Source organism: Bubalus kerabau, chromosome 5 (assembly GCF_029407905.1).
Source record: "Bubalus kerabau isolate K-KA32 ecotype Philippines breed swamp buffalo chromosome 5, PCC_UOA_SB_1v2, whole genome shotgun sequence".
Taxonomy (NCBI): domain Eukaryota; kingdom Metazoa; phylum Chordata; class Mammalia; order Artiodactyla; family Bovidae; genus Bubalus; species Bubalus kerabau.
In genome coordinates this window covers 47,191,150-47,205,682 of record NC_073628.1, presented here as the reverse complement: position 1 = coordinate 47,205,682, position 14,533 = coordinate 47,191,150, and the positions used below count along the sequence as shown (strand labels likewise).

The following is a 14,533-nucleotide window of genomic DNA, read 5'->3' as shown; positions in this document are numbered from 1 at the left end:
TTGAACAACTAAGCTCTAGGAAGCTTTCATCTTAGATTACCCACAATTCTGAATCATCAGGCCCTTCATGAAAGTCTGTACAAGCTGGTATGACTCTGTTCAACAGGACCGAGTATGAAGATTTGTGGCAACTACAGCAGACCTGTGGACAACACAGGTTTCAACTGCACAGGTCTGTTTACCTGATTTCACTAAATACACACAACAGTCCTTCACGAATGCATGCAGTTGGTTGAATGCATGCATGCAGAAACAAGGATATGGAGTGACCAAACTGGCAAATTACACGTGGATTTCCAATTGCACAGAGTCAGCACCCCTAACCCTCATGTTCTTCAAGGGTCAACTATTTTCACCTGTCAGACATATTATTCAGTAGGGTTGAAGCTATCAAAAGCATGGCTATTACATTTTTCTTTACCATTTGTACTCCATAATGATTTCACAGAAGGTGAGGCAGCAGGAGAAAGGCAGGGAGGGTGTAAATTTAGCCACAAACTCTCCATTCACAGAAGGATTTTTAAAGCTTAAAAATGTATATATTTATATATGTGTATATACATATATATCAGTATTACATGCATATTTATATAATTTTATTTTTAAATGTTAAGATAAAGAGAAAGCAAGCTACAAGACAATTCAATCACTTTGCTTTTAGGGAAAAAATTGATGTATTCTGCTAAATTTTAAGATATTTATTAGATCTGGTAATGCAGAGAGAAAGGTAGAATCCCAAGAAAATGAAGCTATTCCAATTTGCTTGCCAGATTTTGTTTATTGGTAATAACATTTATCATTGTTATACATTTTAAGTGTACAATTTGGTGAGGTTTGACAAATGTGTATACCTGTGTAAACATCACCCAGATCATGATAGAGAAAACTCCCATAATGCCAGAAACTTCCCTCTGTGCCACAAACCTCCCTGACCCTTACTTGACCCATGCAATCAATGATCTAATTTCTAATACCATAGATTAGTTTTGCTTCTTCGCGTATTAAGAAGAATCTCATACTAAGCATTCTTTTGCATCTGGCTTCTTGCCCTCGACAACGTCTGCCAATAATGTTACGCGGACTGACAATTCTTTCATTTTATTGCTGAGTCAGTGATACCATCCATCCGTCTCATCCTCTGTCGTCCCCTTCTCCTCCTGCATTCAATCCTTCCTTACAGTTATTTGCACGTTAAGCTGCAACGAACATGCCAAGAGTCTTGGTGATCATGTTTTTACTTTTTCTTAGTAAATATCTAGAAGTAGAATTTGAGCTATAAGTATATATTTAACTTTATAAAAAAGTGCCAGACTGTTTTCTGAAGTGGCTGAACTGTTTTACATTCTAGCCAACAATGTCTTAAACAAGAGTTTAAGTTCCTTGCCATATTTTACTTTGGGGAATTTTCATTTACTTTATCTCTTTCTCCATATGCATGCATGTCCGTGCTCAGTCATGTCCTTGGATTGTAGTCAGCCAGGCTTCCCTGTCCATGGTACTTTCCAGGCAGGGATACTGGAGTGGGTTGCCATTTCTTACTCCATTCTACTACAAATGATGAAGTTCTTTGGTTTGTTTTATTGGATTAGCACTTTGATGATGAAGTTTTAAATTTTCAGAGCCAAAAATCTCCTTATAGATGAACAAGCTGGAAGTCTAAAGTCAAAACATGACATGAAAAGCAAAATTTTAGCATACTCTGGCTTCATGTGTTATCAGAAAGATGGATTTTATCCTCAGACTTTTAACAGCAGCCAGTTACCTGAGACTTTACTATAAGAATTCTTTCAGAGTCCCTGCTGCTGCTTGGATTGTAAAGGCTGCAATAGAAATGTGTTTCTTCACTTCTTTCCAGGCTGAATGAGGATCTGCTTTATTTTCAATATCAAACATAGCATCAAAGATGCCAGGAAATGATTCACCAGCATATTTGTTGCGGCTGCTTGGAGCAAAGATGATGTGCCTAGCAGAAAAAAACAGAGAACAGGCTGAGCTAAAGAGTACTCATACATTACATTTCACATGCTTTTCCTTTCTCTTTTTGTGGTGTCTTTGTTAGATCGCATTCATAATGAAATATTGTGTCTCCTCCTGATATCTACTTTTGTTACTCCAAAGTAAAACCTTATGTTGTTGGTTTGAGACACTTAGGCAATGGGACAATTTTAAGCAAAGAAAGGAGTTGATAAGATCCATCTAGTGGATCATATCACGTTATCAATCCAAGCAGCTGGAAATAAGCAGATATTTTCCTGTAAGTTACAGGCATTAGTTGTCTAACTGCCTATACATCCACAAAGCATGGATAATTTATGGATTTTTTTTTAATAAGAGATTAAAAAATAATTACATTTGTGTTACCTTTTTTAAAGATTCCACAAGAAGGACAGTTATTCCCAATACTCTTCAGAATTAAAAAGAAACAAGCAAAGTAGTGTGTATTTCAAAAATATCATAATTAGTAAGGATAACGAAGCCCATTCCACAAAGGCAAAGCAGCTATATATGGGTTGCCAACAAAGACACACTTATTTCTGATCTAGAAGGAAAGTCTGCACCTGATTTCCTGCTTCATCTCATAAGTAACTCAGGAGATCAAGCCACTTCTCTCCCCACTGCATGTAATTCTACCTTGCAGAAAGGGACATATTGGATTAATCACTCTTATCAGGAATTAGGCCTGGACTTCCCTGGTGGTCCGGTAATTAAGGAAATCCACCTGTCAACACAGGGGACATGGGTTCAAGCCCTGGTCCAGGAAGACACCACATGCTGCGGGACAACCCAGCCCGTGTGCCACACCTACTGAGCCCACACTCACTCCTGAGCTTGCACAGCCGAGAGGCCATGCTCCACAATGAGAGAGGCCACCGCAATAAGCCGAGGCACGCAACCAGAGTGGCCCCCCTCACCACAAGCAGAGAAAGACTGCTCGCAGCAAGGATGACCCAGCGCAGACAAAGTAAATTAAAGGCAGCTGCGGGCGGCCGGGGGCAGTGCTTCAGATCCCTTCTTTTTTTTAAAAAAAAAAAAGGAATTAGGCCTAACAGTCAAACCCTAGAGCTACTTCAGAATGTAAAGCTACTATATGACAAAATATAGAAGTCTCTGTAAGTATTAATGATCGAAGACATTTATAATGTCATCATTTAGATTTCCCAGAGTATATCAGGATTTATTGCTTTGGCTCTTGAATTTTAGTATGGCCTTAAGTGGATCGTCCTTAATGAAACAAGTATACATGCTGAACTGTTTATAAATATTAATAGTCTGACCTATATGTAAGCTGAGATACTAGAGATACAGGTCACAGATATTACTTAGCACATATGCCATCTTCTGGAGAACTGTAGAGGGAGAGTATTGTACAATATTATTGATTCAGGAATCAAGAAAACCTGATAAAATTGTAAATGAGGTGTTTCCTTAATTTTTCTTCTTATCATCAGTATATAGAAACACCATAGGTTCCTGTACATGGATTTTTGTGTCCTATAACTTTACAGATTTCATTTATTCTAACATTGGGTTGGCCAAAAGGTACATTTGAGTTTTTCCTAGACCTTTCAGAAAAACCTCAATGAACTTTTTGGCCAACCCAACAGTTTATTTGTGGAATCATTAGGCTTTTCTTCTGCAGTAGTGACAGTTACTTCTTCCTGATTTGGATGTCTTTGTTTATTTTCCCAAACTGCTACAGCCAGGACTTCCAAGACCGCGCTGAATAAAAATGGTGCGAGTGGGCATACTTGCCTTGTTCCTGACCTTAAAGGAAATGCTTTGGGTCCTCACCATCGAGCATGAAGGCAGCTGTGGTTTTGCCATGTACGGGCTATGTTGTATTGGCACATATTGCCTCTGTATCCAGTTTGTTGAGACTTTTTTTTTTTAATCAGCCTTGCCATGGCATGCAGAATCTAAGTTCCCTGATGAGAGATCGAACACATGCCCCCTGTAGAGGGAGCATGAAGTTTTAACCGCTGGACCGCCAGGGGAGTTCCACTGTTCCTGTTAACACCTTTCCTGACATGTTAATGATAGCTTGTCTTAGGGTGGGTATCTTGAGTTCATCTTATTCGCACTCTCTGGGTTTCCTGATCTGGACGTCTGTTTCCTTCCCCAGGTTAGGGATGTTTTCAGTTCCTTCTGGAACCTCTATAAGACACACATTGCTTCACCTGATGTTGTCCCAGACGTCCCTTCAACTGTCATCACTTTTAAAAAGCCCTTCTTACTTTCTGTTGCTCTGTGAGTTCCACTGCCTGTGTTCCAAGTCACTGATTCTTCTGCTTCATCTAGTCTGCTAGTGAACCCGTCCAGTGCATTTCTCAATTGCATTAAGGTATTCTTTCTTTTAACTCCGTGCCTCCTATTTGGTGCCTGTGTGCCAAGTTACTTCAGTCGTGTCAAGCTCTTCGCGACACTATGGACTGTAGCCTGCCAGGCACCTCTGTCCATGGAATTCTCCAGGCAAGAATCCTGGACTGAGTTACTGTGCCCTCCTCCAACGGATCTTCCTGACCCAGAGACTGAACCCACATCTCTTGCATCTCCTGCACTGGCAGGCAGGTTCTTTACCACTAGCGCCACTGGGAAGCCTAAAACCCCGTGCCTTGGGATGAAGCTCTAAGACAAGCCAAGAGGCCTCTTTTACAGAAAGATGGGCTGTGTTTTAGTCTGCCATCTGTGCAGTGACTGCAGGCGGTAGCCTCCCACGCACTGACCCTGAGATCATCGTAACCCTGTGGGACCAAGGAAAGCAATCCTGTCTGGCCACCAGAGCCAGGGGATCAGGGCACCCCTCGGGCAGCAGCCACAGAAGCTGAGGCACCAGACATCTCTAAGAGCTCCCCCAAAAGATGCTGGCTTCCTGGACCATGGCAGAGAGAGAGAGTGAAGAGAGCACTGCCCTCCTGGGTCTCTCTCTGCTTTACAGCCAGCACTTACATGGGTGGAATCAGAGCCTGACCCTCAACCTGGAGCTGTGCTTACAGGATTATGGGCCTCCTTCCCCAGAAGACAGCCCCTGGGTCTGTTGCCTCTCTTTTCCTATCTATCCCCTTGAGAGCTGCAAGCATACTTCCCTCTGGTCACCAGAGTCAGAAAATGTAGAGACATCCCCAGTAGCAGCTTCAAAAATCGGAGGACCAGAAAAGGGTATAAGTTCCCTTCTGAGAGAGGGTTGAGCTGGAGTGAGGCAGAGGAGGAGCAGAGAGCGCTTCCACCAGCCTTCACTACCCGAGGGCAGCCTGCAGACTTCTAGAAGCATGTCGGAGTGAAACCCTGCCCTTCAGGCCGAAGCTCTTGGCCAGGCAAAGGAGCCTCTTCCTCAGAAAGACCTGGGGTGTGTTTCAGTCTGCTCTCTGGCAAGAACTGGCTCTCCAATTGTTACAGCCCCATGGGATTCAGGAATGCAAGCCCCCCTCACCCTCCCAACCTCGAGCCAAGCAATCAAGGAGTGTCTGCCAGCGACAGCTGGAAAAACCAGGACACCAGGTGCAGAAGCCAGAGTACCACCACATGCAGATAAAAGCTTCCCTCTGGAGATACTGGTGCTCTGGAGCTCAGCAGAGGGACTGCATGAAGACCATCGCCTTCAGGGAAGAAGAGGGGAAAGATGGTGCCCACAGCCTCAGCAAGGCAGAGGAAAGCAGAGTACCCACCAGCCTCCACCCCAGAGAGGGTTCTAACCGGTCCCTGTCCCTCGAGCCAGTGCTTGAAGATCAACAAATGAACCTCTTTCACATAGAATCTGGGGGATACTCAAGGGCTGCTTCTGTGCTGGGGCCAGTGGCAGGTGATCTAGCAGAGTTCTTTTGGCCCGAGCCATTTCTAGCTTCTGTGTATCCCTTCGGTCTCATGGATGCAGCCTCGTTGGTTCTCAAAGCCAGATATCAGGGAGGCTCACCCTCAGGCACAGGTGAGGTGGCTTATTTGGGGACAAACCCTTTGCTCCCCAGAGGGAAGCTCCGGGTCTGTGAGCTCCCTCCTGACAGCTGGTTGCCTCAACCACACGATGGAGTGGGATTTGTGGTGAGACTGGGCAGTAGCCTCCTCTACCCCTTTCACACCCACATGGCCTTCTTCTCCTTTGCCTGACGTGGAGGACTTGCTCACTTAGTTTTCAGGGTTTTTGTTTTTTTTTTCCCCCAGAGGAAACCATTCCCTCTGTGGCTGTCGATTCTGTGTCTGGGAGCGGTGAGGTCTGCATCTCCTTACCCTGCCGTCTTGAACTGCTTCTCCCTCACTTTAGAAGACAGCCTTTGTGTTCAATGAACAGTTCCCAATATATATTTTAAATTGGAGCACAGTTTGTCAGCTACTTAATCAAATTTAAAATGTGTTTAACCTTTTGACCCTGAAATCCCAGGTACTGATTATAGAGATATTAAATGTTCAAGTAGGTCTTGGGGACATTTTATAGCAGTACTTTTCTAATAGTAAGTAATTGGGGGAAAAAACTAATTAAAAACTCAATAAGGACTAAAAATTTACACATGCAAGCCATATAATGGAAAACAATGAAACAGATGAGAATAGCTAAAAGTATATATACTGACACAGAAAAACCTCTAAGATAAATTGTTACCCAAAAAGGCAGTTGCAAGGTGATATATGGTCCCATTTATGTAAATATAAATGAATAAATAAACAACCAAATGTGTACATAACTGCATTCAAAATTTAACACCAAACTCTCATCTCTGATTTTCTCTGAAGGAAATAACAGACATATCTAGGTGTTAGAACTGCCCCTTTTTATTCTATGGAACTCCATAGAGCCTGAATTTGAAAATGAGATATTCTGCTTATAAATCATATAAATTGAAAATATATATATATAAAGATGGACTCATAGGCAAAAAAAAGATTAATCTATAAATTGGCTTTCAATCTTTGTTTTATGTAAATACTTAACTGATGGCTGGTATTTTATTTGTATCAATAAACATTTATCGTTACAATATGTAAGATTTTATAAAAACAGCAACTATTGTGCTCACTTCCACAACACACATACTAAAAACAGCAAGTATGTACCCAGTGTATCCCTCTCTGAGCTAAATCCTCTGCAAGCCTTAAATCTATAAACCCATGGTGTATAAGCACAGTAATCTCCATCTACCACTGAGGAATCTGAGTCTTGGAGAAGTAATTTGCCCAGCTGACACTTGGGATTTGGCAGAGATGGGTTCTAAATGCCTAGGATTATAATCAGTTAAATGTTAACACTAATTACTAATATGCAATATGTATAGCTATCTTTCATTTGTGCCGCTTTCCTATAAACAGCCTTGTAAAATAGCTTGTTATCACCCTCTTAATTCAGATGTGCAAGCCCTAGATATGACTTGCTGTAAATCACACATGTGCCAAGCGAACTAGAACATAGATTTCTGACTCTAGGGCCTTTCTAATATTTACCAAGAAACCACAGCTTAAAAGGCACTTTGAAAAACTGGAGACTATCCAAAAGCAGCCAAGACACTGAGAAAAAAACACAATTCTTTACGAGAAACTTATGGCACCCATCTTCTGAAACCCTAAACGCTATATGAAAATAGATTGAGACTATTCTACTTGACTTGGAGAGCAGTACAAGGTCAGAGGGAGAAAATTATGGGGAAATATATCTTTATGATGAAAACTTTCTATTAAGTAGATCTTTCTTATAATTGAATGAACTTTCTCATGTGGTAGCAAGTCTCCCATCATTGGAAGATTCAAACAGCGGCTGGATAACCACTTTCCTGAAATCCTACAGAAAAGATTCATGTAGAAAGTTGAACCACATGAGCTATAAGATCCCCTTTAAGATTCTGTCTTTTAGATTTTGTCACAAAGAGTCTTTTTCAACTATCATTTGCCATTTATATCTGTAGCAAAGCAATACAGGATATGAAATTAATTTTTCTGATATTACAGATTACTCTGTTATGGGACTTCCGTGGTGGCCCAGTGGTTAAGAATTAGCCTTGCAATGAAGGGGACAGGAGTTCAATCCTTGGTGGGGGAACTAAGATCCCACGTGTTGTGGAGCAATGAAGCCTACGCACCCCAACTACAGCGCCCACGTGCTTCTGAGCCTGTGTGGCACAACTGGAAAGCCTGTGTGCACAGACAAAGGGCCCGCAAGACGGAACTGAGACCCGGCCCAGCCGAATAAATTAAGAAAAAGTATACTGTCTTGCATGCACACTAAGTCACTTCTGATGTGTCCAACTCTTTGCAATGCTATTATAGACTGTAGCCCGCCAGGCTCCTCTGCCAATGGGATTCTCCAGGCAAGAACACTGGAGTGGGCTGCCGTGCCCTCCTCCAGGGGATCTTCCCGACCCAGGGATCAAACCCCCGTCTCCCACGTCTACCTGCACCGGCAGGCGAGTTCCTCACCACTAACGCCACCTGCATAATCTCACCCGTGTTTCCTTCAGTATACATATCCACTTTCCACTCATCTCACAGTAGTTTAAAGCAGACCTCGGGTATGCTGGTTTGGGTCAGAGTGACATGCTTGGTGTCCTTTAATGCAATACCTGTTGCCTCCTTACCTATAGAACGGCCTTCCTGGTAAACCAAGAGGATCAATGAATGCTCTTTCAAGAAACATCAGCTGGTCATTCATGATTCTCACTGCCATGGGGCTTTGAGAATAAAAAAATAGATAATTAAAATCCTTACCATGAAGCTACATTTTAAACTATTAAATAAGGATAAGGCATGGGGAAAATAAATCTAAATCATAGACTTTTAAGAAAATGAATATTAAATACCCAGGCTCATATGGTAAGCTGCATATAACAGCAGGCACATCCTTCTATTATTTATAATAGGCAAACAGACTGATTGGTAAATGGTTTGATTTCTTTTTCAAGACCACAGACTTTCCCGAAAGAAGTGAAAGACATTTTTAACTCTTTGTAGGAGAGCCAGGACCCCTGCAAAGATAGACAGCGTGGACTGCCAAGCTGTTCTTGATAAGTCATTCAGTTCCACCATGGAGGAAAGTAGCAGAGTAAAGGCTGAACAACACAGAATGAAGGGAGTTTGCAGGAGTCTCCAAGCGAGGAGAGAGACAGCTGTACCTCGTGGGCAGGGAGCCCCTTCCACACTTGGAATCTGCCAACTTAATCTTTTGGGGTGCTGTACAAGTTCCCTAGGTTGTCCTACAACCCCAGGGAGAGAGAAAGGCCCCTCACAATGACTGACACAGCTTTCTGCCTGGATGGGAGGTGGGAAACCTTGTTTGAATGAATTTTAAAAATATTAATAAAAGTGATATGAAGTGTGAGGTGGTGTTGTTTATGCTTGTTAAATAATGCTTTGAGTATAATTCAAATTATTTTTCAACTTTCAAGTGGTAAGAGGTTAAAGGATATGCAAAAAAAAGTATAAGAAAGAATTTCTACACTGTTCACAGGACTATTTGGGACTGTAGTAAAATGGGTTACAAATGCACTTAAACCCGCAGAATTATGAATTACCAGCAGCAGTCAGAATTCTTACCATGCAAACTTCAAAAGACATGTCTCCTTAGCCCCCGCCATGGGATGAGTTTTTTATCTTTCAACAGCAACGTGCCTCAAACTTTAATGTGAATACAAACTACCTGGAGAGTCTACTGCAGAATTCCAACTCAGCGGGTCTGGCACGAGCTCTGATATTCTGCCTTTCTAACAAGCTCCTGGGTGAGGCTGATGCTGCTGGTTGGAAGACCATAATCTGAGTAGCAGTGATTCTGAATTGAATGCTTCTATGAGGGCACACAGTTCATTCCACCAACCACATTGCTTTTAAAAACAGTAGATAGCTTTACATTTGCAACTTACTTATTCAGATCAACTTGTGAAAGTCTTCTGTGGAAATCTGAAGCAGCTTCTGAGAAGTTTTTCACAGCAGAAAATAATGACTCTTTTTAAAAAATAGAAGAATAGAGGCGAAATTATTAAGCACAAGTGCTTCACATTTCAGTTTCACTTTCCCGCCGTCCCCATGCTAGCTTGCTATGACTCAATAGGTATTGAAACTATTTTTCTACTGAGTCTTCTTGCAGATCCTTGGAATTTATTAGGATATCTTGTAACAAAGAAGTAATGCATAAAATTGAAAATGGCAAAATTGGTTCTGAAGGAAATAACAAATTTCAAGAGTCTAGGACATAAAAACTCAATTTATCAGAAACTCAGCATTCATTTATTTATTCTTTCAATACTTATTTATTGGGACAACTGTATGCCAGACACTATTAATGAGCTTTATTCCTATAATTATTACAGAATAAAATAATGTCATTTTTAGTTTTTAAGTAGTACACTTAAGATCTTATTTAAGGCAACCTGTGACAGACAAGCTGATACATTTAAACTCTGAGAACTGGGATCCAGTTTGGTCTGATCAATCTTTAGTTCACAAAATTTCTAAGAAAAGGGATTAGGAAAGTGTATCATATTTTTAATGACAACCTGTTCATCATTTTCCATCTTTTCTAAACTGGACACTACCATACATTATTGATTTGCTTCTTGCGTTAATCCTATAATGCAGGGGATTCAATATTCATTTTATAGATAAAGTATTACAGCTCCAAACACGGGATCTCTGTGAGACTACAAAGCTAGTAAGTAATGTATTCAGTATAAATACATTCAATAGAAGAAATAAGGTCCTTTTTTGGCCTTCAATTATTGTTGCCACTTTTAATATTATGTACAAATCAAACAATCTAATAGTAGATATTATGAAAGCTGAGGGAAAAGAGTGTTGAAGAAACTTTAAATTTCAAATGACTTTTTGACAAAGTCAAAATATTAATAGAGAAAACTCAAAACGTGTCCCTAGGATTTAGTGGCACAAGTAATGAAACCTTTAGAAAGAGCAGTTTTAGTAGAGTCTTAGGAATGTAAGACAATACAATGAGTTGATAAGCAGGATGTAGAGAACTGTATATCCATCTATCCATCAACTTTGTACACAGTCCTGCTGCTGCAACTGTTTAATCTGTCTCTCAGTTGGACCCTACATAATAAAAATTAGTAAAGGCTAATTCACCAGAAAGAAATTGGGGCATTTATGAAGAGAAATAGATGCTGGACAGCCATAGCACTCGGCACACCCGTCCTGCTTCAGGCTCTGCTTGCTTCTTCATTTCATCTCTCATTTTCCCATCACTACAGTGACTGTATGGTCATAATGATGTAAGCAGCATTTTCTAAATTTTTCTTTGCTTCAATTTCTAGATCTTAGTATTGCTGCTAATCCTCTTTCTGAAGATTACTAATTGCTATGTAACTATATTCAGAAGCCATTACTGACCATACACTACTCATTTTCAGGCCCTTATAGTACTGTACATGTATCCCTCTAATAACTATCTCCTGTGTCTGGTCTTCTTCTCCATAAGAATATAAGCTCTGTGAGGACAATGGCTATTTCTTAAACTTCTTTCTATCTTCCAGGAAATAACAGAGCCCTTGGTACACGGTAGACAGTAAGTGTTTGTTAACTTTGATATATACAAAGAATATGTACTCCCAGAATAGTAAAAGAGAATGATTACAATAAAACAGTAATAATAGCTAGCATTATGAGCACTGTCAGTCACCATTATTTCTATGTACCAACCAACTGAATCTCCACAACAATCTTGGAAACATATTTTCCTATTTTATTCACAATAAAACAGACAGTAGAGGTGTTAAGTAACTTTCCCAAGGTCTGACAGTGACTAAATATTAGAGCCAGGATCTGAGCCAGGAAACTACTTCAAGACATAATGCTTAATGCTGCTACACTACACTGTGCTATAATAAATTTCATCACTGCTTTGTAGGAGAGACTTGGTGTGAAACAGCAACCACAAAAAGGCAAGATAGAAAAGGAAGGAATGCTGAAAACTATGTAAAAAAGTTCTCCATGTAGGAAAACACTAATAGGTAAATGCTGTAATAATAATGGTAGTAATTATAATACATACTTGTAGCAGAATTTGTGGCTTTCTCTACTTCCCCATCTTTCTGTAATATTGTTACACTATAATAGTATTGTACTTATAACAATAAAAGCATTTTTAAAGGCAGCAATATAGGGAAGTTTGCAGCACAAACTTCGCACAATGGATTCATCTGACACATATCAAACTAAATGGCACTGTTTAATAGGTGTTTTAAATTCTTTGTCTAGAAGTCAGGATGGTGAAATGAAGCAGGGATAAATTCTAGGATAAAACTGTATGCACTGATGACAGGAGATGATATTTTAAAGCTCTAACTTGACGACTGTAAAATACCTGCCCAAACATTTCTTACCGAATGATACTCCATGGCCTCTACATGCTTGCTCATGTTTCCTGGATGAATTATAGATACTCCTTGCATAGTTTTCCAAAGTTTTTGCATAGTCTTGAATATTGAAAGGAATGATTTTAGCGTCTGCAAGCTCATAAACCAATGCTCCTCGTAGCTGAGCCACAGCAAGCTGCTTTTTAAACGTGGGGTCATAAAACTTCTCTACCAACTCAAATGTCTCATAAATTGTATGGTATATTGGATAGCTGCTGTAAGTATCCGTTTTCTGGAAAAAAAAAAGGTGGGAGGGATCAACTATATAAAAATATTAAATATTCAAATTATAATATTTTATGGAATTATAAAATGCTTCCATTAAAAAACATAACCATATGGTACCCTGAGTTTCATCACAATGAAGGAAAAGCTTAAGGCTACTTCACTAAGACTTCACCATGAAATGTTCACCAACTTAAAATTTTACCATTGTTCACTTAGTAATTCATATAATCTTCATTCAAAATACTGCTTCTTGAAAATTTTCCTCATTGCTTTGCTGACAATTAAGGAGTACATACTCAAATTGAATATCAGCACAGTTAGAAATTATCTATCAACTGATTGAGAATGAAAGGTTCTGTGCAGCTCAGTTATTCATAATAACTGGAGGGTTATTCAGTTGATGCTTTAACAACATGGATTTGAACTGCAGGGGTTCACTTATACACAGATTTTTTTTCAATAAATACGTACTACAGTACGACAGGATCCCAAATGTAAAGTTACACATGATTTTCAACTTCTCCAGGGGTTAACGCCCCTGTCTCCTGAGTTGTTTAAAGGTCAGTTGTACATTTAAGCCCTTCGCCTGCATTCCCCAGCAACATATATCCACATGCCACCTAATCTTTGTTACAAAATTAAGGATTATCATTATAAACAAATTGTTACAGGGTGGTACTCCATGTAAATATTTTTGACTACTTAGATCTGCTTTTCTTAATGTTAGTTTACCTATCTGCTTCTTTGATATAAACCTATCATTCTTATTGCTTTTAATATCACTGAAAGGAATCCCTGTATCTATCTCCTTCCATTTACTTAACATTCTGCTTTTAATCTGCATTGTCTTAGAAACTAGATCACTTTGTTCAGAATGATGACAGAGTATAAAAGTGAACAGGTTTTGAAAGAGGGTAAAGTGCCTCTCTTTTCTTTTTTTAAAGGCAGCTTTAATGAAGTGTAATTTAATACATTCATCAGCCTTAAGTGTACAGTGTGGTGAGTTTTTGTTTTTGTCTTTTGATTTTTAAAAGAAAAATTTTGGCTGTGCCACATGGCACGTGGGATCTTTATTCCCCAACCAAGGATCTAACCTGTGCCCCCTGCAGGGGAAGCATGGAGTCTGATTGATGGGAATTCCCAAAAGTACATCTCTTATGAATGAAATGTAATGAGTAGCAGTATACCGATTTATGCACTTATTTTGGGTTATTCTGCAGCTGTTTTTGCTTACTTCCCTGTTCTTAGTTGTATTCTGGATAGTCAAATTTGCAAGGGTTATGTATTCTAGACAAGCATGATGTTGGTGTATTGCACTTATCAGAAAATTAGTAAAATCTTTGACAAACCTAAGTGTACTGATGTAATCTTCAATATGACTTATGACATAACTTATAACATAGACAAAAATGGTATAGGTTTGCCTAACCCATATACTTGCATACCATCAATGTGCTTGAGATGCAATGGGGCAGATCAGAAAAGAAATAAATTTTCCAACAACACCTGCATCAGAAGAAGGATGCAAACCTCTTGGTAGTGATAACCAGCTAAGCACCTGGCATTACTCTGTCAATTACCACTTCACTGAATAACCCTGGCAGTGAACATTCACAAAATAACACAAATTATTTCTCAGTCTATCTACAGTGGGACCTACAGTCTTAGCTCTCTCCCTGGCTTTCTTCCCAGGGCACAGTGCCCAGTGCCCAACCACTAAATGACAGAATTCCTAACAAAAAGAATGTGGATTAAGTGCTATGTATCCAAAATAAAGAAGATGGCTTACCCTATTCTTAGTGTAACGGACTCTTCCTGAAGCAATCCCAAGTCTCTGAAAATAAGCTTCAAAATCACTTCCAGATCCCAGCTTGTTGATTCTAAATGTAAAATATAACACACACACATGAAGAAATAAATGCAAAAATAGATAATATAAATAGATGGGACAATGAATCCTATCCCAA

General features: G+C 39.7%; 1 protein-coding gene across 4 annotated transcripts in view; it reads right to left on the bottom strand.

Moving 5' to 3' along the window:
- Window positions 1-758: 758 nt before the first annotated feature.
- The window catches only part of NAALAD2 (N-acetylated alpha-linked acidic dipeptidase 2), a 49,179-nt gene continuing 35,404 nt past the window's right edge, over window positions 759-14,533 (bottom strand). For 3 of the 4 annotated variants that reach the window (XM_055581613.1, XM_055581615.1, XM_055581616.1), the window contains exons 15-19: window positions 14,356-14,446; window positions 12,306-12,570; window positions 9,831-9,912; window positions 8,553-8,645; window positions 759-1,963 (exon numbers count right to left, since the gene is read on the bottom strand). In XM_055581613.1, coding sequence (XP_055437588.1) covers window positions 1,774-1,963; window positions 8,553-8,645; window positions 9,831-9,912; window positions 12,306-12,570; window positions 14,356-14,446 — 721 coding nt within the window. In that variant the 3' untranslated portion in view covers window positions 759-1,773. The remainder of the gene's footprint in view (window positions 1,964-8,552; window positions 8,646-9,830; window positions 9,913-12,305; window positions 12,571-14,355; window positions 14,447-14,533) is intronic. The other variant, XM_055581614.1, reaches the window with a different exon arrangement.